The 18,130-nt window shown below is 42.9% G+C and overlaps 1 protein-coding gene across 1 annotated transcript; it reads left to right on the forward strand.

Annotated features, from left to right (window-relative positions):
* The first annotated feature begins 586 nt into the window (after window positions 1–586).
* Window positions 587–14,633, forward strand: RIBC2 (RIB43A domain with coiled-coils 2). Its single transcript, XM_075273606.1, has 7 exons — window positions 587–622; window positions 1,520–1,601; window positions 9,712–10,056; window positions 10,178–10,296; window positions 12,070–12,297; window positions 12,370–12,536; window positions 14,552–14,633. The coding sequence occupies exons 1-7, from the start codon at window positions 587–589 to the stop codon at window positions 14,631–14,633; spliced, it is 1,059 nt and encodes a 352-aa protein (XP_075129707.1).
* Window positions 14,634–18,130: the final 3,497 nt, after the last annotated feature.

Consider the following 18,130-nt stretch of genomic DNA (forward strand, 5'->3'; position numbering starts at 1 on the left):
ACACAGTGATGTCACAGTACAGAGATAATACACACAGTGATGTCACAGTACAGGGATAATACACACAGTGATGTCACAGTACAGAGATAATACACACAGTGATGTCACAGTACAGGGATAATACACACAGTGATGTCACAGTACAGAGATAATACACACAGTGATGTCACAGTACAGGATAATACACACAGTGATGTCACAGTACAGGGATAATACACACAGTGATGTCACAGTACAGAGATAATACACACAGTGATGTCACAGTACAGGGATAATACACACAGTGATGTCACAGTACAGAGATAATACACACAGTGATGTCACAGTACAGGGATAATACACACAGTGATGTCACAGTACAGGATAATACACACAGTGATGTCACAGTACAGGGATAATACACACAGTGATGTCACAGTACAGAGATAATACACACAGTGACGTCACAGTACAGAGATAATACACACAGTGATGTCACAGTACAGGGATAATACACACAGTGATGTCACAGTACAGGATAATACACACAGTGATGTCACAGTACAGAGATAATACACACAGTGACGTCACAGTACAACTGAGCCCCATGCATTTGAAAGGAACTGAGCTGTTGTTGTCCCATGTGACCGTTATATGTGACATCATTGGGACAGAGGCGGGGCTTCTTCAAACAGCTGATTGGTGGAGTTTTGGGTATCTGACCCCACAATCACATAATAATGACCTACGTCCTGGAAAACCCCTTTAAGGCTTAGTTCCAACGTGAATACCGTGTGGCGTGATTTGATCCGGAAAAAAAACGCTTACTAATTAGGAAGCGGTTTTTGGACCTTGAGGTGTTTTTTGAAGCACTTTGTGGAGTGGTTTTTGGTAAAAAACCGCTTCAGAAAACGCCAGACGGTTTTTTCCTCCCGCACAGTGAATGGACCATAAAAACCAATAACAAAACAAATCAATAGAAGTGAATGGGAGGCGGAAAACGCGTCGCGGGAGGCAAAATTCGCGACCAAACACCGCAACGCAGTTTCCGCCTTTCATTCACTTCCATTGACTTCCTGAGGCGGAAACTGCCTCAAGAATGGTCATGTCACTTCTTTTTTCCGCTAGCGGTCTCCATAGACCACCATTGTGAGGGGGCGGATTATGACGTGGATTCCGTGCCCTAATCAGCCCCCCCCCCTCTGTGCCCATGTGAACAGGCCCTTATACTACAGTCAGGTTACAGTATAGGCCCATAGCAGGCGGTGACATATACACAGGTCCATAACAGTCATGTATATAAGGCCTTATACTTGTACTATATATATCCCACCTCCGCAGCCCTTGCAGACTACATTGATATGTTTTGTATCTATCAGCAACTTTACTCTGTCAGAAACAGTAGAGGGCGCTAGAGATCTGTATGTTTGTTGTGTAGCAATCACTTGTATTGTGCTGGAGCTATACAGGGCATGTGACTGTTGCAGTAATTCGGCCTGCCGTGTCATACTCCTCATATATTGTGGTTTTATCTTCCCAGGTTGATACACAGGCCCTGGATGTTCAAGTACATGACAAAAAAATCCAGAAAGAAATTGAAAATAAACGTCAAGAAGCGTTTGGTATGTAAAGGAGAGTTACATCACAATGCAGTGTTCTAATACTGTGACATCACTATGCAGTATCCCACTACTATGACATCACTGTGCAGTATCCCCCTACTATGACATCACTATGCAGTATCCCACTACTATGACATCACTATGCAGTATCCCACTACTGTGACATCACTATGCAGTAACCAACTACTATGACATCACTATGCAGTATCCCACTACTGTGACATCACTATGCAGTATTACACTACTATGACATCACTATGCAGTATTACACTACTGTGACATCACTATGCAGTATTACACTACTATGACATCACTATGCAGTATTACACTACTGTGACATCACTATGCAGTATTACACTACTGTGACATCACTATGCAGTATTACACTACTGTGACATCACTATGCAGTATCCCACTACTATGACATCACTATGCAGTATCCCACTACTGTGACATCACTATGCAGTATTACACTACTATGACATCACTATGCAGTATCACACTACTGTGACATCACTATGCAGTATCCCCCTACTATGACATCACTATGCAGTATCACACTACTATGACATCACTATGCAGTATCCCCCTACTATGACATCACTATGCAGTATCACACTACTATGACATCACTATGCAGTATCCCACTACTGTGACATCACTATGCAGTATCCCACTACTGTGACATCACTATGCAGTATTACACTACTGTGACATCACTATGCAGTATTACACTACTGTGACATCACTATGCAGTATCCCACTACTGTGACATCACTATGCAGTATTACACTACTGTGACATCACTATGCAGTATTACACTACTGTGACATCACTATGCAGTATTACACTACTGTGACATCACTATGCAGTATCACACTACTATGACATCACTATGCAGTATCCCCCTACTATGACATCACTATGCAGTATCACACTACTATGACATCACTATGCAGTATCCCACTACTGTGACATCACTATGCAGTATTACACTACTGTGACATCACTATGCAGTATTACACTACTGTGACATCACTATGCAGTATCCCACTACTATGACATCACTATGCAGTATTACACTACTATGACATCACTATGCAGTATCCCACTACTGTGACATCACTATGCAGTATTACACTACTATGACATCACTATGCAGTATCACACTACTGTGACATCACTATGCAGTATTACACTACTATGACATCACTATGCAGTATCCCACTACTGTGACATCACTATGCAGTATTACACTACTATGACATCACTATGCAGTATCCCACTACTGTGACATCACTATGCAGTAACCAACTACTATGACATCACTATGCAGTATCCCACTACTATGACATCACTATGCAGTATTACACTACTATGACATCACTATGCAGTATTACACTACTGTGACATCACTATGCAGTATCACACTACTGTGACATCACTATGCAGTATCACACTACTGTGACATCACTATGCAGTATTACACTACTGTGACATCACGATGCAGTATTACACTACTATGACATCACTATGCAGTAACCAACTACTATGACATCACTATGCAGTATCCCACTACTATGACATCACTATGCAGTATCCCACTACTATGACATCACTATGCAGTAACCAACTACTATGACATCACTATGCAGTATCACACTACTGTGACATCACTATGCAGTATCCCACTACTATGACATCACTATGCAGTAACCAACTACTATGACATCACTATGCAGTATTACACTACTATGACATCACTATGCAGTATCACACTACTGTGACATCACTATGCAGTATCACACTACTATGACATCACTGTGCAGTATCCCCCTACTATGACATCACTATGCAGTATCCCACTACTGTGACATCACTATGCAGTATTACACTACTGTGACATCACTATGCAGTATCCCACTACTATGACATCACTATGCAGTAACCAACTACTATGACATCACTATGCAGTATTACACTACTGTGACATCACTATGCAGTATTACACTACTGTGACATCACTATGCAGTATCCCACTACTGTGACATCACTATGCAGTATTACACTACTATGACATCACTATGCAGTATCCCACTACTGTGACATCACTATGCAGTATTACACTACTGTGACATCACTATGCAGTATTACACTACTGTGACATCACTATGCAGTATCCCACTAATGTGACATCACTATGCAGTATTACACTACTGTGACATCACTATGCAGTATCCCACTAATGTGACATCACTATGCAGTATTACACTACTATGACATCACTATGCAGTATCCCACTACTATGACATCACTATGCAGTATCACACTACTGTGACATCACTATGCAGTATTACACTACTGTGACATCACTATGCAGTATTACACTACTGTGACATCACTATGCAGTATCCCACTACTATGACATCACTATGCAGTATTACACTACTATGACATCACTATGCAGTATCCCACTACTATGACATCACTATGCAGTATTACACTACTGTGACATCACTATGCAGTATTACACTACTGTGACATCACTATGCAGTATTACACTACTATGACATCACTATGCAGTATCCCACTACTATGACATCACTATGCAGTATCCCACTACTGTGACATCACTATGCAGTATCCCACTACTGTGACATCACTATGCAGTATCCCACTACTGTGACATCACTATGCAGTATTACACTACTATGACATCACTATGCAGTATCCCACTACTATGACATCACTATGCAGTATCCCACTACTATGACATCACTATGCAGTATCACACTACTATGACATCACTATGCAGTATCCCACTACTATGACATCACTATACAGTATTACACTACTGTGACATCACTATGCAGTATTACACTACTATGACATCACTATGCAGTATCCCACTACTGTGACATCACTATGCAGTATCCCACTACTGTGACATCACTATGCAGTATCCCACTACTATGACATCACTATGCAGTAACCAACTACTATGACATCACTATGCAGTATCACACTACTGTGACATCACTATGCAGTATTACACTACTATGACATCACTATGCAGTATCCCACTACTATGACATCACTATGCAGTATTACACTACTGTGACATCACTATGCAGTATCCCACTACTGTGACATCACTATGCAGTATCCCACTACTGTGACATCACTATGCAGTATCACACTACTGTGACATCACTATGCAGTATCCCACTACTGTGACATCACTATGCAGTATCACACTACTGTGACATCACTATGCAGTAACCAACTACTATGACATCACTATGCAGTAACCAACTACTATGACATCACTATGCAGTATTACACTACTGTGACATCACTATGCAGTATCCCACTACTGTGACATCACTATGCAGTATCACACTACTGTGACATCACTATGCAGTATTACACTACTGTGACATCACTATGCAGTATCCCACTACTATGACATCACTATGCAGTAACCAACTACTATGACATCACTATGCAGTATTACACTACTATGACATCACTATGCAGTATCACACTACTGTGACATCACTATGCAGTATTACACTACTGTGACATCACTATGCAGTATTACACTACTATGACATCACTATGCAGTATCCCACTACTGTGACATCACTATGCAGTATTACACTACTATGACATCACTATGCAGTATCCCACTACTGTGACATCACTATGCAGTATTACACTACTATGACATCACTATGCAGTATCCCACTACTATGACATCACTATGCAGTAACCAACTACTATGACATCACTATGCAGTATCACACTACTGTGACATCACTATGCAGTATTACACTACTATGACATCACTATGCAGTATCCCACTACTATGACATCACTATGCAGTATTACACTACTGTGACATCACTATGCAGTATCCCACTACTGTGACATCACTATGCAGTATCCCACTACTGTGACATCACTATGCAGTATCACACTACTGTGACATCACTATGCAGTATCCCACTACTGTGACATCACTATGCAGTATCACACTACTGTGACATCACTATGCAGTATCACACTACTGTGACATCACTATGCAGTAACCAACTACTATGACATCACTATGCAGTAACCAACTACTATGACATCACTATGCAGTATTACACTACTGTGACATCACTATGCAGTATCCCACTACTGTGACATCACTATGCAGTATCACATTACTGTGACATCACTATGCAGTATCCCACTACTATGACATCACTATGCAGTAACCAACTACTATGACATCACTATGCAGTATTACACTACTATGACATCACTATGCAGTATTACACTACTATGACATCACTATGCAGTATTACACTACTGTGACATCACTATGCAGTATTACACTACTATGACATCACTATGCAGTATCACACTACTGTGACATCACTATGCAGTATCACACTACTGTGACATCACTATGCAGTATTACACTACTATGACATCACTATGCAGTATTACACTACTATGACATCACTATGCAGTATTACACTACTGTGACATCACTATGCAGTATTACACTACTGTGACATCACTATGCAGTATTACACTACTATGACATCACTATGCAGTATTACACTACTGTGACATCACTATGCAGTATCACACTACTGTGACATCACTATGCAGTAACCAACTACTATGACATCACTATGCAGTATTACACTACTATTACATCACTATGCAGTATCACACTACTGTGACATCACTATGCAGTATCACACTACTATGACATCACTATGCAGTATCCCACTACTGTGACATCACTATGCAGTATTACACTACTGTGACATCACTATGCAGTATCCCACTACTGTGACATCACTATGCAGTATGCCACTACTATGACATCACTATGCAGTATCCCACTACTATGACATCACTATGCAGTATTACACTACTATGACATCACTATGCAGTATCCCACTACTGTGACATCACTATGCAGTATTACACTACTGTGACATCACTATGCAGTATTACACTACTGTGACATCACTATGCAGTATCCCACTAATGTGACATCACTATGCAGTATTACACTACTATGACATCACTATGCAGTATTACACTACTGTGACATCACTATGCAGTATCCCACTACTATGACATCACTATGCAGTATCCCACTACTATGACATCACTATGCAGTATCACACTACTATGACATCACTATGCAGTATTACACTACTATGACATCACTATGCAGTATCACACTACTATTACATCACTATGCAGTATTACACTACTATGACATCACTATGCAGTATCACACTACTGTGACATCACTATGCAGTATTACACTACTGTGACATCACTATGCAGTATTACACTACTATGACATCACTATGCAGTATCCCACTACTGTGACATCACTATGCAGTATTACACTACTATGACATCACTATGCAGTATCCCACTACTGTGACATCACTATGCAGTATTACACTACTATGACATCACTATGCAGTATCCCACTACTATGACATCACTATGCAGTATTACACTACTGTGACATCACTATGCAGTATCCCACTACTGTGACATCACTATGCAGTATCCCACTACTGTGACATCACTATGCAGTATCCCACTACTGTGACATCACTATGCAGTATCCCACTACTGTGACATCACTATGCAGTATCACACTACTGTGACATCACTATGCAGTATCACACTACTATGACATCACTATGCAGTATTACACTACTGTGACATCACTATGCAGTAACCAACTACTATGACATCACTATGCAGTATTACACTACTGTGACATCACTATGCAGTATCCCACTACTGTGACATCACTATGCAGTATCACACTACTGTGACATCACTATGCAGTATCCCACTACTATGACATCACTATGCAGTATTACACTACTATGACATCACTATGCAGTATTACACTACTGTGACATCACTATGCAGTATCCCACTACTGTGACATCACTATGCAGTATTACACTACTGTGACATCACTATGCAGTATTACACTACTGTGACATCACTATGCAGTATTACACTACTGTGACATCACTATGCAGTATCACACTACTATGACATCACTATGCAGTATCCCCCTACTATGACATCACTATGCAGTATCACACTACTATGACATCACTATGCAGTATCCCACTACTATGACATCACTATGCAGTATCCCACTACTATGACATCACTATGCAGTATCACACTACTATGACATCACTATGCAGTATTACACTACTATGACATCACTATGCAGTATCACACTGCTATTACATCACTATGCAGTATTACACTACTATGACATCACTATGCAGTATCACACTACTGTGACATCACTATACGGTATTACACTACTGTGACATCACTATGCAGTATTACACTACTATGACATCACTATGCAGTATCCCACTACTGTGACATCACTATGCAGTATTACACTACTATGATATCACTATGCAGTATCCCACTACTGTGACATCACTATGCAGTATTACACTACTATGACATCACTATGCAGTATCCCACTACTATGACATCACTATGCAGTATCCCACTACTGTGACATCACTATGCAGTATCACACTACTGTGACATCACTATGCAGTATTACACTACTGTGACATCACTATGCAGTATCACACTACTGTGACATCACTATGCAGTATTACACTACTGTGACATCACTATGCAGTAACCAACTACTATGACATCACTATGCAGTATTACACTACTGTGACATCACTATGCAGTATCCCACTACTGTGACATCACTATGCAGTATCACACTACTGTGACATCACTATGCAGTATCCCACTACTATGACATCACTATGCAGTATTACACTACTGTGACATCACTATGCAGTATTACACTACTGTGACATCACTATGCAGTATCCCACTACTATGACATCACTATGCAGTATTACACTACTATGACATCACTATGCAGTATTACACTACTGTGACATCACTATGCAGTAACCAACTACTATGACATCACTATGCAGTATCCCACTAATGTGACATCACTATGCAGTATTACACTACTGTGACATCACTATGCAGTATCCCACTACTATGACATCACTATGCAGTATTACACTACTATGACATCACTATGCAGTATCACACTACTATGACATCACTATGCAGTATCCCACTACTATGACATCACTATGCAGTATCACACTACTATGACATCACTATGCAGTATTACACTACTATGACATCACTATGCAGTATCCCACTACTATGACATCACTATGCAGTAACCAACTACTATGACATCACTATGCAGTATCCCACTACTGTGACATCACTATGCAGTATTACACTACTGTGACATCACTATGCAGTATCCCACTACTATGACATCACTATGCAGTAACCAACTACTATGACATCACTATGCAGTATTACACTACTATGACATCACTATGCAGTATCACACTACTGTGACATCACTATGCAGTATCCCACTACTATGACATCACTATGCAGTATTACACTACTATGACATCACTATGCAGTATTACACTACTATGACATCACTATGCAGTATCCCACTACTGTGACATCACTATGCAGTATTACACTACTATGACATCACTATGCAGTATCCCACTACTATGACATCACTATGCAGTATCCCACTACTATGACATCACTATGCAGTATTACACTACTATGACATCACTATGCAGTATCCCACTACTGTGACATCACTATGCAGTAACCAACTACTATGACATCACTATGCAGTAACCAACTACTATGACATCACTATGCAGTATTACACTACTGTGACATCACTATGCAGTATTACACTACTATGACATCACTATGCAGTATCCCACTACTATGACATCACTATGCAGTATCACACTACTGTGACATCACTATGCAGTAACCAACTACTATGACATCACTATGCAGTATTACACTACTGTGACATCACTATGCAGTATCCTAATACTATGATATCTCTGCTTGCTCTCCTGCATCATTGTGAGCTTGTATCTTGGCATGTATAGATGTGTCTTTGTATTTTGTTATTTTCCGCTTGCAGATGCTCAGATGGTGCAGAATGATAACATTCTCTGCGTACTGGACCAGCGGCAGCAGGATGACATCAGAAACCTCAACAAAGCCATCAATGACTTCAGACTTCAGTTCCAGAAGAAAGAAGACCGCCGAGAATACGACCTGTACGATCCACAGGCCTTAAAGAAAGACCTCCCACCACGACTGTCCGACGACGACCCCCGCTGCAGCGTATCCGGGGTCCAGCGGCTGTTGGGGGAGGATATAACGCAGAGGAACCGAAAAAGAGAACAACAGGAGCAGCTCCGGGAGTGGTCCCTGCAGCAGCAGCAGGAACTGGCCAAAGCCCTAGAGGTCAAGAAGTTTTCAGGTGAGCCAATGGTTGTCTCATGTGCTCTTTATGGATCTGCCCCACACACCCTTTCTATGGGGCGAGCACACATTTAATGTAAATTACATTCACCTTATCCTCACCATCGTATATTCTGTAGAAAGTCTCTACGACAAAATGAGAATCGAACTTGACAAGAAGGCGATGGAATTGCAAAAAATGGAAGAACAGGCCAGACGAGAGATCTGCATGTTCACCAAAGAGTTCAACAAGGCTCAGGTAACACGCTGCGGGCACTATAGGGAAACTTTGGACAGTCCTGCGTGGGCACAACACACCTACACCTCCCTCTTTGGCCTCTAACACAATGCTTTACCATGGATATTGTGATTTTAAGCTTTTCCTCATGGGTCCACATTGTGTGAGTGTCTCCCAGCATGCCGAGCAGCCCGCGTCTCCCTATAATCAGGCTCTTTCTCAGTCTCCAGCTCATCATAAGCCCTATAAGTGTTTCCGCATGCTCATTACGGGCCCCACAGAGCTGTCATTGACAATCCTCATTGGCTTTTCTATGGAAACATTCCCAGTTAATTGCCGGCTATTCATCCTCCCTGCTAATGATCCTGAAATCTCCTTTTCTGGCCGCTGCGGAGGATTTAATTCATTGTTTTAGCTGAGTCAAGAAGTCATGTTCTTATAGACAGAAATGAATCATGTGATGACTTTGATGTCGGCTTTTAGAGGACGATCCGTCTCCGATGTTACTCCAGGCCCCGGTCACTTCTTTAGATTTACTAGAAGTTCTAGATCATTTAAAGGGTCACAATATACATTTTTTTTCTTCCTATCAGTATGTCTTTGTAGAATGGGAGGAAACCCACGCAAACACGGGGAGAACATACAAACTCCTTGCAGATGTTGTTCCTGGTGGGATTCGAACCCAGGACTCCAGCGCTGCAAGGCTGTAGTGCTAACCACCCTTTTGTAGTCTGATATTGACACTATTTCTCTTTTCATTTTTAGCAAAGCTGTGATCAATTATTTGGGGTTTTTAGATGATCGAAACCAGCAGCGGTCCCCCGAGGCACTTGGGATCCTCCCTCTTCTGCAGTGTTCACAGATAGTTAACAATACTCTGGGGGTGGCTTTGCCATAAACTACCTGAAAATGCAGAAGAGGAGGCGGCGAAACGCAGGGGTCGGCTGGTGGTTTTGATCACATGACCCAGAGTTGGAGTTAGCCCAGTTTGGTTCCTAAGGGCTCGTTCACATGGGGCAAGAGGGGGCAGATTTTGACGCCGAATCTACATCAGAATCCGCCCCCTGACAATAGAGGTCTATGCAGACCGCTAGCTTCCTTTGTTCTGTAAGTGGTATGTTTCAGCTCAAGGAAAAAAGAAGCGAGCTGCCCTTTCTTGAGGCGGATTCTGCAGCTGATTCAGCCCCGGCGTCCGCCTCGCGACAGCACCCCCCGGACTAGGCCCATTCATTTGGGCCTACTCTGGAGTAGGAAGCCGCGACTGTCGGTAGCCGCGGCAGGCGCATTTTGGTCCTATACCGACGCGGCTTCAAAATCGGGACCAAAATACGCAGCCCCGTGTGAACTAGCCCTAAAAGATTGTCTCAGACTATCCAGAGCACCCCCTTTCAACCTGAAGCAGAGGACAGATAAAAAGATACATGAGTGCGGAGTCAGACTACATGGCGTTTATTTGTAGTCTGTAAGCATGAGAGCTGCATACACAAAACGGTATGGAATATCTAGTCAGGAATATTCATATCTTATAACTTTTTCATTTTAGACGCATTGAAAGCAAGAAACATTTATTGACAAAGTATACACACCCTTGAAAATGAATGCATTTACATGTCACCATTAAGTCAAGGTTTGACCTATTACTGTAGGTGATAAGTGTCAGATGTTTGGGCTCACCTGACCCCATTGTCACGAGAAGGAGATAGTAATCCCATAGAGCACTACTGCCGCTCCATTCAGAGGACATATACGGTATTACAGTACATACGGTATTATTAATGGGACCTCTCCGTACAGGCTGAAGAGTCCTCACAAAGAAAGAAACTAGAAAAACAACAACAACAAGATGACAATTCTGTTGAGATCACCAATAACACTGAAGGAGACCTTCTCTCCGAAGACCCTGCCCAAGCCACCAGCGCTTTTGGCCCTCACCGCGTGGTTACCGATCGCTGGAAGGGTATGACCCCAGAGCAGCGGAAGAAAGTTCTGGATATTCAGCAGCAGCAGATACAGGAGAAGATGGTACGTGGGTGGGTACGGGTAGTCTGGAGATAGTCAGGAACTTTACGTCCCATCAATCCATTTCTTACACAGAGACTAAAGGAGGAAGAAAGACAGAGACAAGCGGAGTGGGATCGGAAGAAAGCGCAAGAAGCCCGGGCTATGGTTCTTCTGGAACGGCAGCAAAAACGACAAGAACGGGAGCTACGCAAGGCGCAGGATCACGTCAACCTGCAACTGGCACAGGCACATAAAGCCCAGTAAGTAACATTACACAACTACATGGGAGTCCCATCCCCCCACACCCTGTAATATAGGACGTAAGTGCGGAGAATGGGGTTTGTCCAGGGTGAAAAAAAAACAAAACCAGAGACCTTGCACGTATCTCTGTGGCCGTTTCTGGTACTGCAGCTCACCTCCATTCAAGTGAATACGGATGAACTACAATACCAGACCCAGCTCATGGACCAGAGGAGCACTGTTTGACCTATTACCCCCAAAAATTATCTAAGCACTGGTACGTGGCCTCTATGGTCTGTAACCATGGAGACACATGGGTGTGCCTAGAAGCTGTATAGAAAAAGGATGAATGAATTTAAAGGGATTCCATCATTAAAATCAATTTTTTCTCAATCACATGTGGGAATAGCCTTAAGAAAGGCCATTCTCCTCCTACCTTTAGATGTCTTCTCCGCGCCGCCGTTCGGTTGAAATCCCAGTTTTCTTCGGTATGCAAATGAGTTCTCTCACAGCACTGGGGGCGGTCCCCAGCGCTCAAACAGCACTGGGGGCGTCCCCAGTGCTGCGAGAGAACTCACCGCCTCTATCTTCTTCAGGAACAGCCTCTCTGTGTGTCTTCTTCCGGAGCTGGGTTCATACTTCTAGGCCTCGGGCAGAGCCAACTGCATGCGCAGTTGGCTCTGCCTGAGGCCTAGAAGTTTAAACCTTCTGAAGAAGACGCGCAGAGAGCCAGTTCCTGAAGAAGATGGAGGCGGCGCTGGAGAGTTCTCTCGCAGTATTGGGACGCCCCTAGTGCTGTTTGAGCGCTGGGGACCACCCCCAGTGCTGCGAGAGAACTCATTTGCGTACCGAAGAAAACCCAGATTTCAACTGAACGGCGGCACAGAGAAGACATCTAAAGGTAGGAGAATTATAGCTTTTCTTAAGGCTATTCCTATGTTAGGGACAACAAATGTCATTTTAATGATAGAATCCCTTTAACAAAGATTACGTGAAAGTTACTTCAAGTCTTCCTAAACTAAGACAAAAACTTTAGGCTCACCCTCTCCTCACTATGCAGAGATTTTTGGATCGTGTCGACCATCTTGGCTCTGCTCTCAGCACTATGCACAATATTTTGGATGAACTCCTGTTAGTTACTTTAATGTAAAACTTCTAGTAAATCATATTCTAGTTTCCCAAAAGTGAGGTTTACGGTGACATCACATAAATGTGCAGTATTATAAATGACTTGTAACAACATACGCCGTGAAGTGCTGATGATGGACGTCCTGCCGGGGGCTGCTGGAGGCCTGTGGCTGGATGATCTCCTGGAATTTCTAATGAACCCTGACTCTTCTTACACATATATCTAGTCGCACCTCAGCCCAGTTCTAGGCATGAAGTCTTTAGATCTCTCTGGCTCAGTCTTTTGCTTCGACAGATTCTAAGGAATACTGCAATCTCGTGATGGAAACAAGTGCCGAATTATCAGATTTTCTGAATTATGAAAAATCAGATGAAAAACCATGTTTACCAGTTTTTATTTGTTGAAAAATGAAGCAACTTTGCAATAGATCTATGCGTTGATAAGCTAAAAGGGAGATAGGCAAGAAAAGGCCCTGAGATTTCTTCATCACAGGGGAAAAATTGGGCAAAAAAAACCCAACCAGAATTAAATCAGCCTGGTTATTATCAAATACAAGGTCCAGCTTGAAAAAATCACCTTGATCGCCTGCTATCCCCAGTAAAGTCATACATTTTCCTACAGTGGCCACTAGAGGTGACATGTGGTATTACATCACAATTATTAAAATGCACCGCCAACCATATATATCTATGTGTTGTGTCAGCAAGAGAGTATTGTATCATAGTGCCCCTGTCCTTTAGCAAGAAGATAGGGATCCTCCGCACCCTCATAGTCTAAAATTTTATTGGTGACGACCATTGTGGACACCAGTATAGCATTCATAGGAGTTGTGACCCAGCACTTATAGTAAACCCATATGCACTATTGCAAACCCCAAGGATGATCAAAATCTCTCTTATTTTCCAGGAAGAACTACCTTGACCAAGAAGTGTTTTCTAATACTCCGACAGATCAGTATTTTGAACAGTTCAACACAACCAGCCGATGAAACGTGGATATTGTAAGACAGATCAATATCTTAAAGAGGACCTTTCACCACTTTTGGGCACAGGCAGTTCCATATACTGCCAGAAAGCTGACAGTGCGCTGAATTCAGCGCACTGTCGGCTTTCCCGATCTGTGCCCGGTGTGTAGAGCTTACGGCCCGGTACCGTAGCTCTTCTATGGTCAGAAGGGCGTTTCTGACCATTAGCCAGGAACGTCCTTCTGCCTCGCGGCGCCAATCGCGCTGTGCTGTGGAGCGGGGAGGAACGCCCCCTCCCTCTGCTCACACTGCTTGTCCGTAGACTAGCATTATCAGGAGAGGGAGGGGGCGTTCCTCCCGGCTCCACAGCACAGCGCGATTGGCGCCGCGAGGCAGAAGGACGTTCCTGGCTAATGGTCAGAAACGCCCTTCTGACTGTAAAGCGCTACGGTACCGGGACCGATAGCGCTTTACACCGGGCACGGATCGGGAAAGCCGACAGTGCGCTGAATTCAGCGCACTGTCAGCTTTCTGGCAGTATATAACACTGCCTGTGCCCAGATATGGTGAAAGGTCCTCTTTAAAGATACTGCAGCTTCCATAGGGGGAACCTTCTGTAAAGCCTGTCCTTGGCGAGGGCCCGTGCACTGCAATTCTCCTGAGCATGTGTTTTCCTCATCTTTCTGTTACAAATGTAAACCACCTGCTGAGGATGTGTCCTCCATGTGTCTCTCATATCATTTCATTGACTCTTCTGGGCCGGGGTGTGAAGTTGTCTGAAGTTGAAATCTGACATTTGGTTTCTTTTTCATGTTTATGTAGTGTTATATGGTAGTGACTATCATAGTGGATAAAATACAGTTCACACACAACTGGTTTTGTTTATTTATTTTTTTAAAGGGCTGGGTGAATATGAGCTAAAAAAAATTGACATTAATTGCAATTAATGAACAATTATTTAAGCCACACCCATTTTTAAAGACAACAGTGGGCAGATTATAATAAGGATGATATGGGTTGTATCTAGGGTTGAGTCAATCTTGAGATTTTAGGATCGATTTTAAAATCCGATTTCCGATCATTTTCCAGCCGATCCCGATCGTGAAATTTGCTCAATCGATCTTTTCCGATCCCGATTGTTCAACCCTAGTCAATGCTTCTCTATGGGAAAAATCACTTTTAGGGTGGAGCCGATCTTGAGATTTCAAAATCCGATTTCCGATCATTTTCCAGCCGATCCCGATCGTCAAATTTGCTCAATCGATCTTTTCCGATCCCGATCGCTCAACCCTACTTGTATCCTAGGGCCCAATGGCAAGTAATTGTTTATTTGCCCCCTATTATAACCCAACCTCCGGACAGGGAGTCAGACCGGATCCCAGGAGACGCCTGGTCCTCCCTTTATTATACTCTGAAGAGACCCCACAATATAATAATAGCAGGTCCAGTTCAGATATGTTTGGAGTGAACGAAACTTCAGGTAGAATCTCAAAGGATATTGTAATGACCGAACCAAAATAACCAACATTATCCGGGATGACATTCGGTTTTGGTTATTTTTCAGTTACCTGCCCAGCCCTATCCTTTATCCAATAGCCTGTGTAAGAATTAAGACTTAAAGGGGTATACCGAAAATAAACCATTAGATGGTGGATAGGTACTAGATCGTGTGGGTCTGACTGTTGGGACCTCTACAAAAAAGACATAGGGCATAATTTGTTTTTACTGTAATATCTAGAGATGAGCGAACAGTAAAATGTTCGAGGTTCGATATTCGTTTCGAGTAGCCCCTCAATATTCGACTACTTGAATTGAATATCTAACCCTATTATAGTCTATGGGGGGAGAATGCTCGTTTCAGGGGTAGGCAACGTTCGATCAAATTATACTTACCAAGTCCACGAGTGAGGGTCGGGCTGGATCCTCTGAGAAGTCTTCTCCGTGCAGCGTCCCTGCGGCATCTTCCAGCTCTGAATTCACTCTGCCAGGCATCGGGCCTGGGCAGAGCCGACTGCGCATGCCCGCACTACAAGCGGACATGCGCAGTCGGCTCTGCCCAGGCCCGATGCCTGGCAGAGTGAATTCAGAGCCGGAAGACGCCGCGGGGAAGCTGCACGGAGAAGACTTCTAAAGGTAGGAGAAGAACCAGCGTTGATTGGCCGACTGTATAGCATTCGGCCAATTAATGCTGGTTCTGCATTGAAATTTTACATTCGAATAGTGAGTGGTACTCGATCGAGTACGAGTATTTCGAATACTGTAGTATACCTACTCGATCGAGTACTACTCGCTCATCTCTAGTAATATCCCTTTGATAGGAAAGGGTTTCCCATGCAGGACCCTCATGTATTGTGTGTCTCATGCTCAGCAGGACCTAACTTATCCACATCAATGAGTCCCATGTAATGCTTGGAGGTGGCTCTATAGGGAAAGTGAACATACGCTGTAAATAGTAAGAAAAATAGATAATATATAAACCATATAAAGATGTAAAATGTAGGTACGGACCCTCGCCTGTCACCCCACTTCAGAACTAACCCCCCTACAAAGCTCCATGGATTGGAGAAGACAAAGATACATACAGCCGGGTTGTTTTTGTGTCTTCAGATCAGGATCCCACTGACTTCTTGTAAGTCATCTCCCGGTATCGGGCCAGCTATCAGCGGGGTCCAATCAGGATGATGTCGGATGACAACTCGGAGAGCTTTGATCCTTTGTAAGACATTACACGCCGAACGGGATTACAAACATATTTTTCTGATCTAAACTAGGTCACTCAGCTTGTAAGTAAATGTCTTTATCCTGTTCAGACAAAAACAGGTTCCTATTAACCCTTTCCACCAGGATTAATTAAAGGGACACTCCGGGAATACTGGTACAGGGTGTAATAACTAGTGCAAGCTGAAGGGGGCAGAGCATGAACCAGGGATTCTCTCTTTGAGGGTCATGCTCTGCTCACATAACATATAGTATCATTTACTATTTACGTGCCAAAATAAGCACAAAAAACGCCAGCGTTACTCAGTGTGAATGCTGCCTTACATATATCCCATCGTAAAACTTGCAACTCTCAAAATACCTAAACTACTAGATCAGGGGAAGAAACGTTACAATATTCCAGGAAATCACAAGAGACAATCATAGAAACATCGAAACCTATAAACTGCTCTATCAGAATATTGGCTTTGCAATCCCACAATTGTTATTTTTTTTATTGGTGATTTTTACTACTTTAAATGGAGATACCATAACTGAGCCCTGACGTCAGTGCGTCCTCAGCCCAGGAAAGTGTTCTCATCCTTGGCAAGGTGTAAAGAGCTTTCTGTATGTCACCGCCGACGTACACCAACCGCCAAATCCTCACAATGGCTCATCAATCCATCCGCTTTACAATGTGCAGGAACGGCGAGGATGAAACGAGATCGGGAATACAAGCTGGGAAACCAATTAATGTAGTGACCGGGACACTAACTGGTAATAGGAGGAGGCCGAAAGCATCCCCCATGTCCCAATAGAAGAGC

This window comes from Leptodactylus fuscus, chromosome 5 (assembly GCF_031893055.1).
Source record: "Leptodactylus fuscus isolate aLepFus1 chromosome 5, aLepFus1.hap2, whole genome shotgun sequence".
Taxonomy (NCBI): Eukaryota; Metazoa; Chordata; class Amphibia; order Anura; family Leptodactylidae; genus Leptodactylus; species Leptodactylus fuscus.